Source organism: Eschrichtius robustus, chromosome 8, assembly GCF_028021215.1.
Source record: "Eschrichtius robustus isolate mEscRob2 chromosome 8, mEscRob2.pri, whole genome shotgun sequence".
NCBI classification, from domain to species: Eukaryota; Metazoa; Chordata; class Mammalia; order Artiodactyla; family Eschrichtiidae; genus Eschrichtius; species Eschrichtius robustus.
In genome coordinates this window covers 58,921,731-58,940,932 of record NC_090831.1, presented here as the reverse complement: position 1 = coordinate 58,940,932, position 19,202 = coordinate 58,921,731, and the positions used below count along the sequence as shown (strand labels likewise).

The window sequence follows — 19,202 nt, the reverse complement described above, 5'->3', positions numbered from 1 at the left end:
AGAAGGAGAATCATTCTAAGCAGATGAAAAAGAGTACGAGACAGCCCTATGGTGGGGAGAAATGGCACTTCTGGAGAAGCCAATGTAGTTGGAACATAGTGACGGCATGGCATGAAGGCCAGAGAGGTAAACAAAGCCACATTGTGCACAGTCTTATTGTAAGCCTTTTAAAAGGACTTGAGATTTAAAACATTTGCTGGATAGTTATTACTGGGATGAAGAAAAGACTTATAAAAGGTAGACAGGATTTGGAGGCAAGAATAAGATTTCCATCTTGGGCATTTAAAGTTTAAAAGGGCTGTGAATCAATCAAATAGTGATTTTAGTGGGCAGCTGGTCAGAGTGGCCTAGAGCTCAGAAGGGAAGTCTGGACTAAAGACATAAATTTTTATTAGCATTTGGCTGGTGTTTAAAGCCATAGGAATGGATGAGCAAGAAGAGGGCTCAGAACTGAACAACTTGGATATTTAAAAGTTAAGAAGAGGAATTAAAGCATATAAAGGTGACTAAAAAAGAGACCAATGGAGGAGAAAAAGAGAAGACAGTAATGACGTGGAACCCAAGAAAAGACAGAGTTTCAAGAAGGAAAACATGGCCAGCCATGTGAAATGCTGCTGAGATACTGCCTAACAGTGGCTATCTGGAGTACCAGGCAGACAAAGACTCTGCTGCCAAATAATCAGCATGAATGAGTATGATGACTGATCAGCAGTATCTTCCTTCAGTGGTAGACGTGAATCTAGTGATAGACATGCCAGATATTTACCTCCCTTGATAATGACTAGCCCAAATAATTGGTCTTCACTATATATAATCTATCAGACTCTTCCCATCAAAATCAAGCAGTTTCTTCTCACTTCACTTCCCTACCTGAGAAGTGCACTGAACTCAAGTTAGAGAGCTATTAGGAAATCGATACTGCTTAAATAACAAACAAGCATTAAATAACAACAAACACCTTAGGAATTGGTGTATCTGTTCTGCAGAATGGTAGACTAAAGAGATCATAAGCTTTCATTTTCAGAAAAATTAGAAACTTCAATTTTACCCATTCAGTCAGGGTAAGGGCTAATGTTAGCATTAGCTAGCATTTCTCAATCATAACCAGTAGCCAAAGCCAAAATGTTATTCCTTTACATGTGTACAAAGAATTTTACTCCAAAGGTTTATACCCAGGGAATAAATGAGTCCGAGACTACTGTTCTCATCTGACTTAACTTATTTTCCAATGACAAGAAGTAGAATCTTAGCTACCCAGGTTTTTTTGAAAGTTTCTATCCAGAAGTGTTACTTTAGTCAGCCTAATTTAAGTAAATTTATAGGTGAAGCTATATTAAAGAAAATTTAAAACATATCTTTGTTATAACCAAAACTCCAAGTATCTAACTCTAACTCAGGCAGTTTTCAAGGTGTTGTCCAGGAACCTCTGGAGCGTAGGGGGAGACAAGCATACAGTGATATTTTCAAAAAGGAACATGATGGTGTGATGATACCATTAATGGAATGTGGGCTTGTGTATTTCTGTGTTCCAAAATTTCTTAGTTTTAATTTACAATACAATAAATAGTGATAGATAAAGCCCACATAAACAGAAGCTCTTTGGGGTCCTCGATAATTTTTAAGAGCGTAACAGGGTCCTGGGACAAAAATTTTAATAATTACTACTCTAAGTTTCTTTACAGCCATGTATTTTGTATGAGCTTAGGCTTACCCTGACAAAGTATCGCATGATCTTGTTCTGGAAATCTCCAGGAGGTAGCAATAAATATAATAAGACCTCACACAAATCCCTTAGGAATCCTAGAAATAAAAGAAGTAGCTATAACAACATTAGAAAATACGAAGTCTCCACCTACTCTTGATATAAAACACAAATAGAGGTAGAAATTAGCAGTTTCCTGATTACACCAGCTTATTACCTTAGTAATCAGTATTCACTAAAAATCCCTTTATTGTTCTCCAAATAGCAACTATTCATTAATCAAACTAATACATATTTTTTATTCTGCCCAATCCTATCCCACATTTTGAATTGTTGAGAAACTTCAATTACAAAAGTGTTTTCCCCAAAAAGTTTTAGTTGTACCATGTATTCTATACTTCTACCACACATCTTTGCATACTTAAAAGTTATTTGCACATTTAAAAATACACTTGTAATTATTTTTTCAGGAAAGAACTTCCACTATCTTGGCAGGTAATAACAAGAAGAGTATGCGCTTCTATTGGGTTGGCCAAAATGTTCGTTTGGGTTTTTCTGTAACATTATGGAAAAACCCGAGCGAACATTTTGGCCAACCCAATATTTTACTGATTGAGGAGGGCTTGATTTACATAAAAGGACTGTACATTATTATATCTATTTCTTACATTTAGTTATTTCATATTAGTGCTAATGAAGTAGCAGTTAAGAACTGAATTGCACAATAAATATAAAAAGGAAAGAAGGAAAAAGGGAAAAAGCGGAAAGGAAGGCAAAGAAATAAAAAAGCTGAGCATATTTTTTAAAAATCTAAGAAAACAATTTCCACAACTAGAAATGCATTTCTGAATTGTTCATATGCTGACACTTCCCGGGAATATAATTATTGGGTCAGAACGAACTTTTTGGCCAACGCAAAAAACAGCTAGTCAAAAAAATGTGCCAAGTAGCACAGTCTCCTAGTCGTTGTAAAACTAGGAAAAGACAACATCCTCAGCTAAAGCTCATCGGGTCTAACCTCTCAAAAAGAAAAGTGCATTCAACTCTCTAAATTTCATTTGAAATATTATAATCATTCCCTTAGGAAATATTTAGGGTAACAGGTGTACTCTTGAAATAGAAATAATAAATTCAAGGGGAAGATAAATTACTATAGATCAAAAAAAGTAAATTTATAATTATAAAATGTTTCAGTTTGCTGTATTTTAAAAGATGACGAAAGAGGTACTCTTTAATTGCCATCTTTAAATTTTAAAGATGACCTTAAAAAAAGAAAAAAGAATCTGGAAACTACTTTTAAGAGTTAAAAAATACAATAAAGTGAATAGCAACAGTGTCTTTACTATGCTGCCTGTCCTGTAAGAATAATTTCACTCTTAGATTTTACGCTTATATTTGTTCACTGATTCTGCTAACTTGTCTCCAACCAATGTGAACAGTTACTGTTCTCAAAAAAGTTAAACTGAAAAGAAAACCTTCTTCATCTTTGGGAGATGTGCACACTAGGTCACGGCAAACGTCCTTCTCCATTTCAACCTCAACTTCAAAGAAGGTATCTACAAGATCTTCTGCTGTACCTAGACAAAGGAGGAACAATTCAAGACATACAGAATAATAAAGAAAAACAGGTTTAAAAATCCTAATTTTCAAAGGGGATAAAGATATTACCTTTTACTTGATCATCTTTCTCTGTTATCTTCTGTTGAGCCTTTCTGAATACTCGTAGATGTGTGCCAAAATCATCTACAATGCGTGTAGTAAAATAAGGTTGCCAGTCTATTTCTTTTGACCTTACAAAAAACACATGACATAAAAGCATTACATAAATGCTTTTTTTAATCAAAAAATAAGTTTATTTAATGACTACTGAAAGACAACATGATTATCCAAGAGACTGAATTTATTTATACTGAGATTTTACTCATTTAACCACTATTACATCTTAGCATTCCCTTTCAAAAGACCCAGTTTATCAAATCTACTTAAAGCCTCGAACAATATTCTTTGAAGTATTTTATGTGCCAAAGCTTAAAGGCACTAACTAAATGCTTAAAATAAATAAGAGAAAAGACAACAAGTATATTATGCAATTTCTCATCCCAGACATAACAATATATTAGGAATTCATAATGTTTTTGCTTGCTTTTAAAAGAGCAGTTGAGATATTTCTTGGTTCCTTCTGAACCCTTTCTGAATTCTCCACATTCTTCCTTTTAGTTATACGGTCCAAGTTTTGAACCAAATACCTTTGGTATGAGCCTGACTGGTTTCTGTTTGCATATACAAACACTTAAAAACTTAACTATTTGAAATAACTACAGTCACATGGAAATGGTGTAAAGAGTAATGTAAAAATACTTACCCATGAAAAAGGTGATTACTAAGTTTATTAAGTTACCTAGTACTCTTATCTCAAAAGCAACAGACCTCAACAAACATCGCTAATTTAGTAAACCAGTGAAACAGATAACAAATACAACAGATAAAACCAGATTATACATCTCCTTGGATTAAGTGATATTTTTAAACAAACACGTTATTCAATGCTGTTTTCCTTAAGTTAGCACTAAAATTAATTCACCCCTTTAGGAACATACCAAATAAATAGAAGATAAAGAGGCTACTCATGAAGATGATAGACAATGGGGGAGCAAAAAAAAGTTACAATAATTCATTATGCTAATTCACCATACATGTACAATAAAGAAGCTAGTGAATAAGTTGACTTGATTACTGTCTTTTGAGAAAAAACTTTTAAATGTGGTAATGGCATTGAGGAATATAACAGATGGCTATTTTCAAACAAAAACAAATTATTAACACTCATGATTTTTAATGCACAATTATGATTTTGTTATACACATGGAAAGAAAGCATAAATTATAAGTATATGAATACAAACAATTTAACAAAAATAAATGTAACCTGAGCTCTGGGATCTGAGGAGGGGTTACCATTACTTAGTATGTAAGAGCCATGTATATAAGCATACACTAAACTTGGTAACAACACTCAGTCTCAACATAAAATCTAAAATAAACACTTAAACCTAGAGGTCTCTAGAGTCTTTTTGTCCTTATTTTAAAAAGAAAAGCACAATCTGTGTAAGCATCTTTCAAAACTCTTTACATGAATATTTGTACAAAATCATCCAAACCTGAAAATTTTATAAGAACAAAATTTACTTGGTATAGGCCATTAGCTCATTTAATCCATAAAAGGTTCATTCTAACAAATTTAGAAGAAAGCAGAATACATAATCTTTCAAATTACATATGTTCTGTTTCATGGTACAGTGCTATTTATAGAATTTACTGAAATTTTCAAACAAAACAAAATTTATTAATTTTAGAAGGCATTTTAAAACCTATCTCAATTCATTATAGAGGATGTAAGGACATTTAAAATGACCGAAAGTTAACAAGTAATGCAAATACATAAAAATTATTTTAAGTATTAAATACAGATTTCTACTTTCAATATACAAATACATTGAGGGTGGGGAAAACAGGGAACACAGTATTTCATATTCTCTATCCAAGGTCATCATTTTCCCTCTGCTTGACTCATTTACCCTGAATACATGCACATCTATTGTAAATCTCAACTCAAAGGAACTGTTCTAGGTTAGGAAGATAAGAACAACAGTAGTACATGGCTTCCCATTTATATAATTAGGAAAATATCTACTAACAATTTCTAGTAGTATTTGCCTTAAAATTTGAAAATATTTTGGTGACAGTGAGGTACTTTCTAAAATTATGGTATATGATTAATATGTAATAAATGGAATATAAATATAAATTTAAAAATCATTCAATTTATGTAATAGCCACACTTCCTTCTATTGATCCACAGGTAGTTTTCTATTAAAGCTCTTAATATTATTTATTCTTAAATTATGCCTACAGTCAAAGCTCTTTTTTCACTATGTTTAAAATATTCCCCCACATGACTGTTAGTAAAAACACCTGGACTATTACACAATGAATCCTATTATCTACACTTTCATTTTATTATTACTTAGAGGCTTTCATTTCTTGAATTTAAAAATGAGAGCATACTTCCTCTATGACCAAGAGAATAAGGGATATATTCAACCCCACCCTGAGAATATACAATTTATATTAGGCCCTTGAAGCTTATATATCTTGATAGAATGCTTGTAAGAATTACGATGGTTAACTAAATAAGCAATGAAGTCTTAATTAAAGAACAAAAGGAAAAGTCAAACTACCAAGTGTAGCTCTCTGAATATATTTGGCATGCCTTATCTTCATCTCTAACACCATCATCTTATTCCTGGCCTTTTAATTGATCTCGCACATCCACTCTAGTCTACCCTCCATTCTATTTTTCCATACAGCAGCCAGAGTGATCTTTTTAAAAATACAAATATGATGATACAAAACAAGAGCTGTAAAAACCCTTTAATGACTCTCCGATCATGCACAGCTGGGACCCTGCTTACTTCCTCATCATCTGTCCCACTGTCCTTCCTTTTCTGTTCTGTGTTTACCTCAGTGCCTCTGGACGGGCTATTCCTTCTGCCAAGTCTGCTCACCCTGTACACTCTCCATAAATTTACCTTCTCTCCCCCACATTCCTTTGACAATTCTCACTTATACTTTAGAGTTCATCTAAAATGTCAATTCCACACGGCACTCTTCATTGACCCTCACCCTTTGCCTTATTCCTTCGGACTAGGTCTGGATCTCTGGTTACATATTCTCATAGCAGCACATTTTTCACTTTTTATAGCACTTACAACCTGCAGTTAAATAATTCAACTGCTGAGATAAAAATCTCAGGAAGTCAGGGATTTTGTCTGTTTTATTCCACTATGTTTTATTCACTAGTGGTGTTCCCCAATGGCTAAATAATATGTTAAACACTGGAGGCACTTGATACATACTGATTTACTGATTTCTCTTTCAGGGTCAGAGCACTGTTAATAGGTGCTTGGAGAATGGCCACATGAACCACATACAGCAACTGCTTCTTTACTCCTTAAACTTCTGAAATAGGACATATATTGAGGAGCTCTTTTTGCGTCTCTAAACCCCAAAGCTACTTAACGCTGATGCCAAAAAAAGGCAATGAATGTCCCAAATCTGTGGGCTGAGACTGAGATTACATAAATTGCTTCACTGGGGCCATCTATTCTAAGCAGCATACAGCTCATCATCAGTAACACAAAAAACACATCAAAATCAACTAAATACTTCTGTAAAGAGAACTGGACTGAATACATGTCCTTGATTCAAGTAAAAGATACACCATGTCATTAGCTGTGAAATTCAGCAAGTCACGGCAGCTCCCATGGTTTTTCTCTAGGGACACTTACAGCTTTAAGAATCTATGATTAACTACATACCCATCCCAACCCAAACACACACACACACACACACACACACACACACACACACACACGCAGGAACACAGTACATGGAAAAGTGGTAATCGGCAGCTCCCATGGTTTTTCTCTAGGGACACTTACAGCTTTAAGAATCTATGATTAACTACATACCCATCCCAACCCACACACACACACACACACACACACACACACACACACACGCAGGAACACAGTACATGGAAAAGTGGTAATCGGTAAGTAAATCGAAATATTTGATCAAAAGAAGGAATCACGAATGTATTTCATTTTAACTTAAATCATATAAATCTTTCAGTGTAAGACTAAGATAAGACCTTTTGATTAATGTTTTGCTAAGTGTTATTAATGTGGCCTTCGTCTTGAATAAACCATTCTCACATTGAGGAAGTTATGGTTTCCAGTTTCTTTTAAATGGCATAACAACTAACGACATCTGTGAACAAATCCAAATGCAGAGTAAGAGTCTTTCAAGGCTTTTCACCAACATTTTATAGTTGTCTTTTACACACCTAATTCTACTGTGATCTATTTAGCAACTAGCTGAGTAAATTCCAAAGCAAGTGACCTCGTTTTCATAGGAACTACCCTGTCATACTCCTATTCTTCAATCTATGTAGAAGTAAATTAAATTATATGATTATAATAAAAAGTATAAGCAGGGTACACAGGTTCAGAAACAAATACAACTTCCTTTTTTAACACACTCAGTTGTCCTCCTCCTCTAAAGCATCCATGCTCAGCTCATACCACAAGACAATTGTATCAGACTTTCTGTGCCCAGGAATTGATACCTAACTTCTGATAAGTTTAAAAGTCAAAAGGTAGGGACAGAAGTGGACAAAAGTACTAGAATGTAGTCTATTAGCTTAGCTTTAATGCTAAGGGCATGAGTCAGTATGTCTTACAAAGGGAATGGAGAATAACTGGCTAACAAAAGAGAATTCCTATTACAGTAGTACAGAATTGGTACCCTTCCAGAAATAGCTTACAATTTTTTTTGACGATACCCACACACAGAAATAAGTAGAAGTTAGTTAAGTGCTATGTCGTAAGTCAAAAAAGATTAATTAAAGAGGCCACATTATAAAAATATTTTGATGAATGACTAGTATTTAAATGGGGTAACGAAGGATATAGGAACAGACAAAAGAGGGAAATGAGCAAGGCCTATGCAAGAGTCATCATGTAGACCTGCCTAACTAAAGAAGTGGGTGACCATTTGGCAGTAGAGGCAATCTTCAAACACTGGGCAGAATACTGCCCAGGAAAAGGTCCTTTATGTCAAAATGATAAAAGTAAAAACTGATTTTCCCACAGAAACAATCCTATAATAAATGTTACGTTCCTGATGCTATATTATTTTTTCACAGAAATGACTACTAAGACCTTATTTTAAAACAATGAGAATGACACAGTAGGGACCTCCCTGGCGGTCCAGTGGTTAAGACTATGCACTTCCAATGCAGGGGGCATGGGTTCGATCCCTGGATGGGTAACTAAAGATCCCATGTGCCGTGTGGCGCAGCCAATAAATAAACTAATTAATTAATTAAATTTAATAAAAAAGAATGACACAGTATACTGTATACTGCATAGTATGTACGTACGTATATGTATGTATGTGTATATATATATATATACACACACACATGCATATATAAAGACTTTTTAAATGTGTATTAATCAATAAGGGTGATATAATAACCAACCGCATAAAATTAGAATAATATGTATTAATCTCCTATATGAGGTCTTTTATTTACCTTCTAATTACAAAATTCAGACATTTAAAAAAAATCATTAGTATAGTAAAATTCCTATACTAATGATTCCTAGTTTTTCTGGGTAGATTTTGACAAGCATCTCTGAAGACATTTTGAGAAGTTTTATTCCACAAGAGGATTTTTAGATCACTGACTCAGACATCTTTTGCTGAAAGTGGGTGTCCTATCTGTGAAAGAAAAAATTCCTTCCTTGAGTCACGGAATCAGACAGTAACTTCCCCCTCAGACTTCACTATTATGAAGGATATACTCTTTAAAATACATAAACCTTTACATGTTTCCATCCTTCAAGAGTCCTTGAGGGAGTACGTTGTTAGCGTCAAAAGCTTCAGCCTAAAATTGAATTTGAGCAATATTTTAAAAGCACAGAACTGTAAACTTGCTCCTAAATGCATTAAAAAATTTCCCCTTCTTCCAGCCTCAATTTGCTCATATTATAAATACTTCACGTTACCATAACCACCTCCCTAGAGCACCTTTGTTTCCCTTTTAAAATCTACTTTAAGGATGAAGTTATAAGGATTGAGTATAAAATAATGAAACTGAACTTACATTAAATTTACTATTACTCTCTACCATAATCCTTAAAAATATATGGAGAATTACTCTTTCATGCGAGCTAAATTAGCAACCACACAAGGTAACAAGTTTCATTACTTCATGGTTACTAATCTGTCTGCTCCCTTCCCTTGGCTGCACTGTTGTATGCTGAAGTGGGAGAGCCAAATGTGCACATCTCTCTCCTAACTCCACATTCAGTGACTTCATACTGACAGCTTAAAATCAACCATGGTGGGACTATTTACACTTCACAAAACTTAAAGTAGTCGACTTATAAAACTACAAATTTATTGTTTTCAGTATTCAATACAGAATAGTACTAGTTTGGATAATCAAATAAAAATTTTTAAAGTTTCATTGATACAAGACTTTTAACTACAGAGAAAAGATTGGTCTAGTAAATATCTTTCACCTTTGAAGTCTTGTATCCTTTCTGACCATGCAGAAATACAATAAAAGGTTTAAATAAAGTTTACCATCACCCTACTCTAAGATCTCCTATCAGTAAAACAACAGACTAGAGGAGTACTTTAATCCCAAACTAAATTAAATCTAATTAGCAACCCCACACACTATAAAAAATAACTCCCCAAATGGTATTCAAAATGTGGGGTGTGACAGAGAATGTGAGTGAGTGTTTTGAAGAGGAAGTATGAGTGAAAACAAACAAATCAAGATTAGTACCAACCATACTAGGGAATCTCAGTCTTTTAGGACTGAAAGAGATCTGAAATAATTACCACAAACCCTTATAATTATAGAGCCAAAACTTAAATTACTTATTCTAGATTATATAGTTATTGAGATCAAGGCTTTGTTTAAAACAAAAACAAAAACAAAAAACAACAACAAAAAAAACCAGGGTTCCTAACTTTCAATTTGGTGTTTTCTCTGCTATACCTTAACAACACAAAACCTTCTGACTCATAAACGTTATAAACAAATTGGTAGAAATGGAGAAAAATTTAGGCATGCAGTTTTATATAACCATAGTAAAGGAAATGGTATTTAGTGAACTACAACTCCACCTAAGAAATCCATCCAGTTCTACATCCTGTGCCCCAATGCTTCAAAGAGGTCAAGGATGCAGAACTTTTAAAGAACTTGGATCTTCAAATATAAAGAAAAACTTACATAGAGGAACACACATGAAGCACACTCACCTATTTTAGGGGTTGAGTATAAAGAACACAGAGCTGGAAGCCTTAATCAAGCTACAGGAAAAGAAAAAAAATAACCTGGGGGCTAACTGTGAATCTTCTTAAGTATAATGTTAAGTATTAAAAATTAAATTCATGCTATTAAGTATTTTAATAAATAAGGTTTTCAGTAAAATTTACCTGATAAATGAAAAATTCCTAGACCCAACAGTGAAATATATTAAATTTTGTGGGAAAAAATTACCAAGGAAGTCATAAATGGAAACTCGATTAACAATAATTTATTGAGTATTCACTACCTTATCATGTACAAAACACTAAATTTAAGCATTAGTTTCAAGATAACTTCCCAAGGAAAAAAAGATTCAGTGGCTACCTATACAAAACATGTCATCTACAGTTGAAAAACGGTTTCTTTTATTTATGTGTTCACAAGAATATAAAAAACAGAGAAACAGGAAAATGAATTTAGTTGCAAAAAGTCATCCTAGATATTTTTATTGCTGAGCACCAAATGTGTCTGTCTTGGGCTATAAGAATAATACATGCCTGTTTTGTAAAATGTAATTTCCTTCTTTAGATTTTCTGTATCAGCTATCAATTAGCCTTAAAACCACAATCCAAAGATCACTGTTAATATTTTAGTGTTTTTTCTTTTAGTCTCTTTGCTATGCTTACCTACTTACAATTTTTTACACAGCTAAAATCATATAGTGTACACTACTTTGTGTGCTTTTTATTCTAATGTATTTCCTACTTTGTTAATACTACCTCTTAATATTTTAATGTATGCAAATCTATGTATTCCAGGGATCAGCAAACTCTTTCTCTAAAAGAGCCAATTAGCAACTATTTTAGGCTTTGCAGGCCACATCATCTCAGTCAACTCTGCCACTGTAGCACAAAAGCAGCCATGGACAAAATGCAAACAAGTGAGCACGACTGTCCAATAACACTGTACTTACAAAACCAGGCAGCAGTACAGTACACTCAATAATAAAATGACAAATAACCTAATTTTAAAATAGGGAAAGGATCTGACAGACATTCTCTATATACAAATGACTAATTTGCACATGAAAAGATGCTCGACATCGTTAGCTATCAAGGAAATGCAAATCAAAACCACCATGAAATACCGCTTCACACCCACTAGGATGGCTATAATCAAAAAGACAGACAATAACAAGTACAGTCAAGGATGTGGAGAAATTGGAACGCTCATACATTGTTGGTGGTAATGTGTAGCCACTCTTTAAAAGTTTGCAGTTCCTCAAAAGGTTAAACAGAGTTACCATACGACCAGAAACTCTACTCCTAGGTGTACATCTAAAAGAAATGAGAACATTAAGTCCACACAAAAACATGTACATGAGTGCTCACAGTAGCATTCTTTATAAAATCCAAAAGATAGACGCAACCCTACCGTTTGCCAACTGATGAATGGATAAACAAAATGTGGTGTATCCGTACAATGGAAAATTATTCAGCAATAAGAAGCAATAAGTAATAATATATGCTACAACAAGGATGAACCTTGAAAACATTACACTAAGTGAAAGAAGCCAGTCACTAAAGACCACTTTTTTTTTTTTTTTAATTTATTTATTTTTGGCTGTGTTGGGTCTTCGTTTCTGTGCGAGGGCTTTCTCTAGCTGCGGCAAGTGGGGGCCACTCTTCATCGCATTGCACGGGCCTCTCACTGTCGCGGCCTCTCTTGTTGCGGAGCACAGGCTCCAGACGCGCAGGCTCAGTAGTTGTGGCTCACGGGCCCAGATGCTCCGCGGCATGTGGGATCTTCCCAGACCAGGGCTCGAACCCGTGTCCCCTGCATTGGCAGGCAGACTCTCAACCACTGCGCCACCAGGGAAGCCCAAGACCACATATTGTATTATTTCATTCATGTAAAATGTCCAAATGCATAGAGAGAAAAAATATATAATTGACTGCCTAGAGCTAGAAGCTTTGTGGGGGATATGGGGACAGACTGATAGTGGATATCAGGTCCCCTTGCGGGGTCACTAAAATGTTCTTAGGGCTTCCTTGGTGGCGCAGTGGTTGAGAACCCACCTGCCAATGCAGGGGACATGGGTTCAATCCCTGGTCCGGGAAGATCCCACATGGCACGGAGCAACTAAGCCCATGAGCCGCAACTACTGAGCCTGTGCTCTAGAGCCCACAAGCCACAACTACTGAGTCCACATGCTGCAACTACTGAAGCCCGCCACGCCTAGAGCCCATGCTCCGCAGCAAGAGAAGCCACCGCAGTGAGAAGCCTGCACACTGCAAGGAAGAGTAGCCCCGGCTCGCCGCAACTAGAGAAAGCCTGCGCGCAGCAACGAAGACCCAACACGGCCAAAAATAAATTAATTAATTAAATAAGTTTATTTTTTTAAAAAAGTTCTTAAATTGACTGTGATGAAGGCTGCACAACTCTGTGAATATACTGAAAGCCAATGACTTTAAGTGGGTGAACTGTACAGTGTATGAACTATAAAAATATACAGTTAACCACCCCTGGTCTATTCTATAGATATAAAAACTTTAACTTTTTCTCCCCTTCTAAATATTTAGATGGTTCCTAATTCTTTTTGCATCTTTCAGATTAACATCTCTTTTGAGCTAAGTTTTCAAATGGAAAAGAATATAAAATGACAAGAGTATAAAACTTCCCTGCTGCAAATGTCCATTACTGTCCATTATTGTACTTGCCTTTTGGACAAGTCTAGGAACATACGATTTATATTTCTATGGCAAAAGGGAGTGAGAAAAATGGAAACCTTTCAAAACAAACTAAAATCAAGCAGGACCCTTGGGACCTTCCCTAGACAGATCCCACCACCACCACCATGTCTTCCACCTGCCTCTTGTCTGTGGAAAAACTTCAGGCAAAGAATAAATTTAATCAAAGAAATGAGAAAATACAGAAACAAAGGAAAATAGTCAAACAGGACAAAATAATAATAGTTCAGTCCTTAAACAAAGTCAAGGACCTTTAATTCCTCCTCAAGGGCTACAGATAATATTGAGCCGTATCCTTTGAGCTGTTTTACAGATATTAAAACCCCCACCAGGTGGAAAAAGTTAACGACATGATGACCAGACTGTAGCCATGACATAAGCTGCTCCATCTTACACAATTCTAAGAACTGACCTCAAGGAAATGGGAACAAACTGACCCTGGAACTGAAGATTCACTGTACTTAAAGCAATCAAGATGATGCCAATCAGACCACCTCATGACCAATTTCAAGACGACTATCAGAGCTTACTATGCTGCTCTGCACAAAGACCCTGCCCCTCTGCCTATACACCCCTGAAACTCCCTTTTAAAAGCTCTTGTCCCCTGATCAGCAATGGGGAGTTGGCTTCTGGACATGAGTCCACCTTCTCCCCAGGTTGCCAGCCTCCTGAATAAAACAACCTTTCCTTTCCAAGCAAAATTTGTCTCTCAAGCTGCGAGCAGTGGGACCTGGGTTCAGTAGCAAAACCCCCTGTCATTCCAGGAACAGTGATCCCATCAGCATCAGAACCACTGAATCTCAGAACCTACATGTCCGTATGTCCTTCCACCATGGGAAAACCCTTCAGGAAGGAACACAGTAGCATTAGAATATATCTCCTTTCCACTAACCCTAGGGTTCAGAGGAACAGATGTGTAGAGTTAGTAACCACATTTCACTTTTGAGAACAACAAGGTTCCTTGGTCACTTGGACCTCCTCACACACTGACCTTATCCCCCTTCTGAGAACTGTGCTCAGATTATTCCTTTTGCCTAACATGTCCTTTATCCCTCTCTCTCCATCTCAATACACCCATTCTTGAAGTCCAGTTTTGGCCTCAATCCACATGAGGTCTTGATCAGTGACTCTGGTCCATTCTATCTCTAGATGAAATCCTCTAAATGCCACACAAATCACCACTTTATTTCTCTCCATTTCATGTGCTTTAATTTTGTTTCCCTTTCCCCTCAAAAAAAAAAACAAAAACATAGAGCTAAGAAGACAAGGTCAAAGAATCTGTGTATATATCCTAGGAATGTAACAAATAACAAAAACAACAATAATAACAAAGAAGTTAACATTCACTGAACACATACTATGTGCCAGATCCTATGATGTTTTACATGCACTTTCCCCCCATATAATCATTACAACAATCCAATGAGAAAATTACCCCATTTTACTGATGCAGAGATTTAGGCACAGAAAAGTCAAATAACTTGCTCAAAAAGTCATTTATTGGTTGACAAATACTTTATGAAATATTTCATGCACATCATCTCGTTTGCCCCTCACAATTCAGAGTTTGCTACAAGTTCAGCATCACTGTTGTACAGAGTTGTTAAGAAATTTTCTTTTAAGTACACTGTAACTTAATGGTTCAGGTAGGATTATAATACAAATCTCCCAGGGCTTTCTAACCTATATCATACTATCTTATTTGAAGAGAGAATAAAAATACATGGGTTATCACAGATTCATCTGCTAAAGCTCCAGCCTAATTTATGCCCAGGTTCCACAGAGAACTCGAGTGCTATGGGAAGGTTTCCTTCCCTAAACTGTTACTAGAATAACAGGTACTAATGTTAGTATGAGGTGTTATCATTACAAAGTACTCTCTCACATGCGATGTCATTTAATCCTAACAACAACCTGATAAGCAGACATAGGTTATCACTAGACTCTAAGAATTTATGTTTTTTACCCATTCAAGGTCATAGAACTTAATAAATAATAGAGCTAAAGCTCAAAACCAGAACTTCACACTCTCAGTATATCCTTTTCTTCCTGTTATATCTCAAAATGAGTATTTTGTTTTATGTTGATATTCTGTAATTGTTTCCCCAAGCTGATGAATAAATATGAACACTAGAATTTGGTGGTTCTAAATCTTTTCTGGGTTCATAGGCCCTTTTTGAAAATAAAATCTATGGAATCACTCAATAGGAAAAAAAACACAGACAATTCTGCATACATCTTCAGGGCTTCATGGGCTGTTGGTTAAGAACCCTATGCAAGATTGTAATTTGAAGGAGAGAAGTCATAACTTATGCTTCACAGGGCACAGCAGACAAGAATAAGAATTTTTGAAGTATTTGAGTGATTATAACCAGACAATTTTCTTGATACTCACATTGGAAATAGTCAAGGAGCCTCTGTGAAGACATACATTTTAGTAGTAACAGAAAAAGCCAATGAAGGACAAAAATAAAGTCATTCACAGAAAAGGCACAAACAGTAACCGAGCTTTACTGTATGCTACAGGTTTTACATCATATTGTTTTTTAGCCTGAAAGCAGCCTCAAAAGTAGCTTATTATCAGCTTTTTACAAATAAGGAAACTAAAGCTCAAGAGAGGCTGATTAATTTGCCCAAAAACGTAAGACCAATGAGCAAGCAAAGATATAAATTCATATCAGTCTAGTATGGAAGAAACCTGGCTCTTCCTGTAATCACCCAAATATTTAGCTTGAAAGCACAGAATATTAAAGAAGGGGGGAAAAAAAAACTTATGACAGGAAGTTTAAAGAAAAGGTGGTTATAAGATCAAAAACAGGGAAAGCATTGCAATGATAGGAAAGAAAGGTGAGAGAAACTAAGATGAATAATCTAGATCATAATATAATCTGGTAGGGAGTGGAGGAAAGAATACTAATTATTAAGAGCAATCTGATTCTAATTCTCGCTCTGCCCCCAACTCAACAGATAATCCTAGACTAATCGCTTAATCTTTCTGGAATTTAGCTTCCTTGTCTGTGAAATTATGGATGTTGGACGGCATAAAAACTTAAACTTCTAAATTCCTTCACAACTTTGAAAACATTTTCACAAGGATTATTTTCATTACATTCCACTGAGCAGGGATTTTGCTTTATTCACTGCTGTATCCACAGCACCTAGCTGGTACAAAATATTAGTTGAATGAATAGATGAATTTGCTCATGACAATAACCCTGTGAGGAATGCAGTACCGGGCAGGTATTTATTAGGCTTATCTCACATGTGAGAAAAACCAAGATCCAAAAAATTTTTAATACTTGCTCACAGTACCACAGCTAAATGGTAGAGCAGGATACAAACTCAAGTCTTCCAATTACTAGTTCAAAGTTCTTTCTAGGTCTAAAATTTTTTATATTTTCATATACTCTTAAGCAGTCAGACACAAGAATAATGAACTCTTCTTATTCCCACTCTTCCAAAGGGGGAAAAAAATCATTAGGATGGTGTTACCATAAAAAGCAATGAATGACCGATTCAGAAGAATGATCTTAAAAAATACCTAACACACAATAATGTTACATATATGAAATAAGGAGATAAAATCCAATTTCTGACTTCTTTGATAATACTTTATTATATTTTCTGTGTTCCACAGTAAGTCTACACTCCTAATTATGGCTGGCTACTTTACAATGTTTGCTGTTAATCATAAGGGAGAAGGAGCTCAAATCTAAGTAAGGTTAAAATTCAAACCATGAAACTTACTGCAGGCCTCCTCAGTGACCTCAGGCTGAGGAACTCACCTCCCACTCTAAAGCTTAAGATCAACTGAATTATAGAAGAAAAAGTCTGGATAGGGCAGCATGAGCTAGAAATATCTATGTGAACAGAGATGGAAACAAAGTAACAGCCCTAGGGCAAAGCTCTATTCTCCAAGACTCTCAAAAGTACAAAAGTGTATTTCAAGAACCTAAGTAGGGAAGAAGAGGGGTTGGCTGGAGAATAACACCTTCAGATTTGAGAGTGTACTCGTGGCATAGCAATGCAGCCTCCTGCCTTGAGGCCACAGGCTCATAGGAAGATCACTCTGTGTACTGGGTAGCAAACTCTTTTATTTAAGAAAAAAAAAAAATTGTAAATTCGCCCAAAGATAGAATCCTTTCTTTCAAAAATAAATAATTTCTGCATATGAAATGCGCCCCCCAAATCAAGCAGTTTAAATACAAGGATATAGACCAAAATATTTTGTCATATGGGAGGCAGTATGTAAGGGGTGTTTGTAAAGTGAGAATTTTTGTATATCTCAGAAAAGTTTCTTAAAGGAAACTCATTAAAATACACTTCGCTTCTGAAAGTAAACAAATAAACTGAATACGTATTCTCCACTGACTTATGCTCCTTTGGTTTCTTCTTCCTCTAAGAGGACTCCGTTAGGTATGTGCCAAAAGTGAGCAGTTATGCTGAACTATTTTCAGAGCACTTGAATAAAACAGAGTATCTGGGGTGACTTTGGAATCTCAGTGAACCCCAGTCTATGCTGCACCCGGAACCGCCGCCATGGCCACCTACAAGGTGGTGCTGATCCCACACAGGCAAAGCACAGAGAACCTGTAGAACAGCTTCAGTGGCTGGAGCAAAGCCAACAGGAGCCCAGGAGGCGTGAGGAGGTGAAGCACCACATGCAGGTGCTACAGGATGCTGGCTATGAGTTTGACATCTGCTTCACCATGGTGCAGGAGAAAGCAATTTGGATCTTCTGGACAGCACTGGATGCCAATGACCAAGTGTGGCCGCCAATAGTGAGGACTTGACTTCAATAAAGCAGAAACTGCTGCCAAGCATGATGAAACCCAGGTAAAGATCTGGACACGCTATTATGTCCTGCCACCTCCTATGAAGCTCAACCATCCCTTCTACAGCAACATCAATAAAGACTGAGGTACGCAGACTTCACTGAAGATCAGCTACCCTCCTCTGAGAGTCTGAAGGACACTATTGCCAGAGCTCTGCCCTTCTGGAATGAAAAAATAGTTCCCCAGATGGAGGAGGGGAAGGGGGTACTGAATACAGCCCACGGCAATAGCCTTCAGGGCACTGTCAACCCTCTGGAGGGTCTCTCTGAAGAGGCTACTGTGGAGCTGCACCTGCCCACTGGTAGTCCCACTGTCTATGAACTGGACAAGAACTTGAAGCCCATCAAGCCCATGGAGTTCCTGGGAAATGAAGAGCCCATGTGTGAAGTCATGGAGGCTGTGGCTGCCCAGGGCAAGGCCAAGAAGAGAAGGCAAGCGAGCAGGCTACTTTCCCAAGGACACCCCCCTCTTATCCCATTCCTCTGCACCTCTTCCCTGCACATGTCTGTGGGCATCTTAAGTTGTAGCTCCAGATGGGGACCAGTGGCTCCCAATTTTCTTTTAGCCATTTTGTCTCTTGCGCCCACTCCCTTCATACAATCTAGTCACAACAGCACCTACGGGGCAAGGGGTCCTCAGTCCAAGTCAAGGGAAGACTTATTCAAGAGGGTGGAGAGGAAGTAACTCTGGGACTTTTTGCTAGTGCTTTGTTTATTACTAAGGCCCTGCTTGAGTAGAAGATAGGCAAGGACCATGCTAAGATGTGACCAATGAGGAGGAACAAGAGAGCTTATTTGTGTTCCCAAAAGCTAATCCTGTACTATTCTGTAGTCAGGTGACTGTCTGGGAGGCTCTAGTCATTCCAGTAGAAGATGAATGTAACCTGCATGGTGATTCAAACAAACATTTCCTCCATTACACCAGAGGAACTCACTCCAGAAGATTAGGATCAATCCTGAATGTTTAAGTGTTGCATTTACCTTTACAAAAAATATATATATAAAATACATATATGTTGTG

The 19,202-nt window shown here is 36.5% G+C and overlaps 1 protein-coding gene and 1 pseudogene across 3 annotated transcripts in view; one reads left to right on the top strand and one right to left on the bottom strand.

Annotated features, from left to right (window-relative positions):
* Nucleotides 1-19,202, bottom strand: part of SNX13 (sorting nexin 13) — a 143,728-nt gene that overhangs the window by 73,803 nt on the left and 50,723 nt on the right. For all 3 annotated transcript variants that reach the window (XM_068550559.1, XM_068550557.1, XM_068550558.1), the window contains exons 6-8: nucleotides 3,371-3,492; nucleotides 3,178-3,279; nucleotides 1,712-1,800 (exon numbers count right to left, since the gene is read on the bottom strand). In XM_068550559.1, coding sequence (XP_068406660.1) covers nucleotides 1,712-1,800; nucleotides 3,178-3,279; nucleotides 3,371-3,492 — 313 coding nt within the window. The remainder of the gene's footprint in view (nucleotides 1-1,711; nucleotides 1,801-3,177; nucleotides 3,280-3,370; nucleotides 3,493-19,202) is intronic.
* LOC137768704 (phosphoglycerate mutase 1-like) lies at nucleotides 17,887-18,866 on the top strand (annotated as a pseudogene).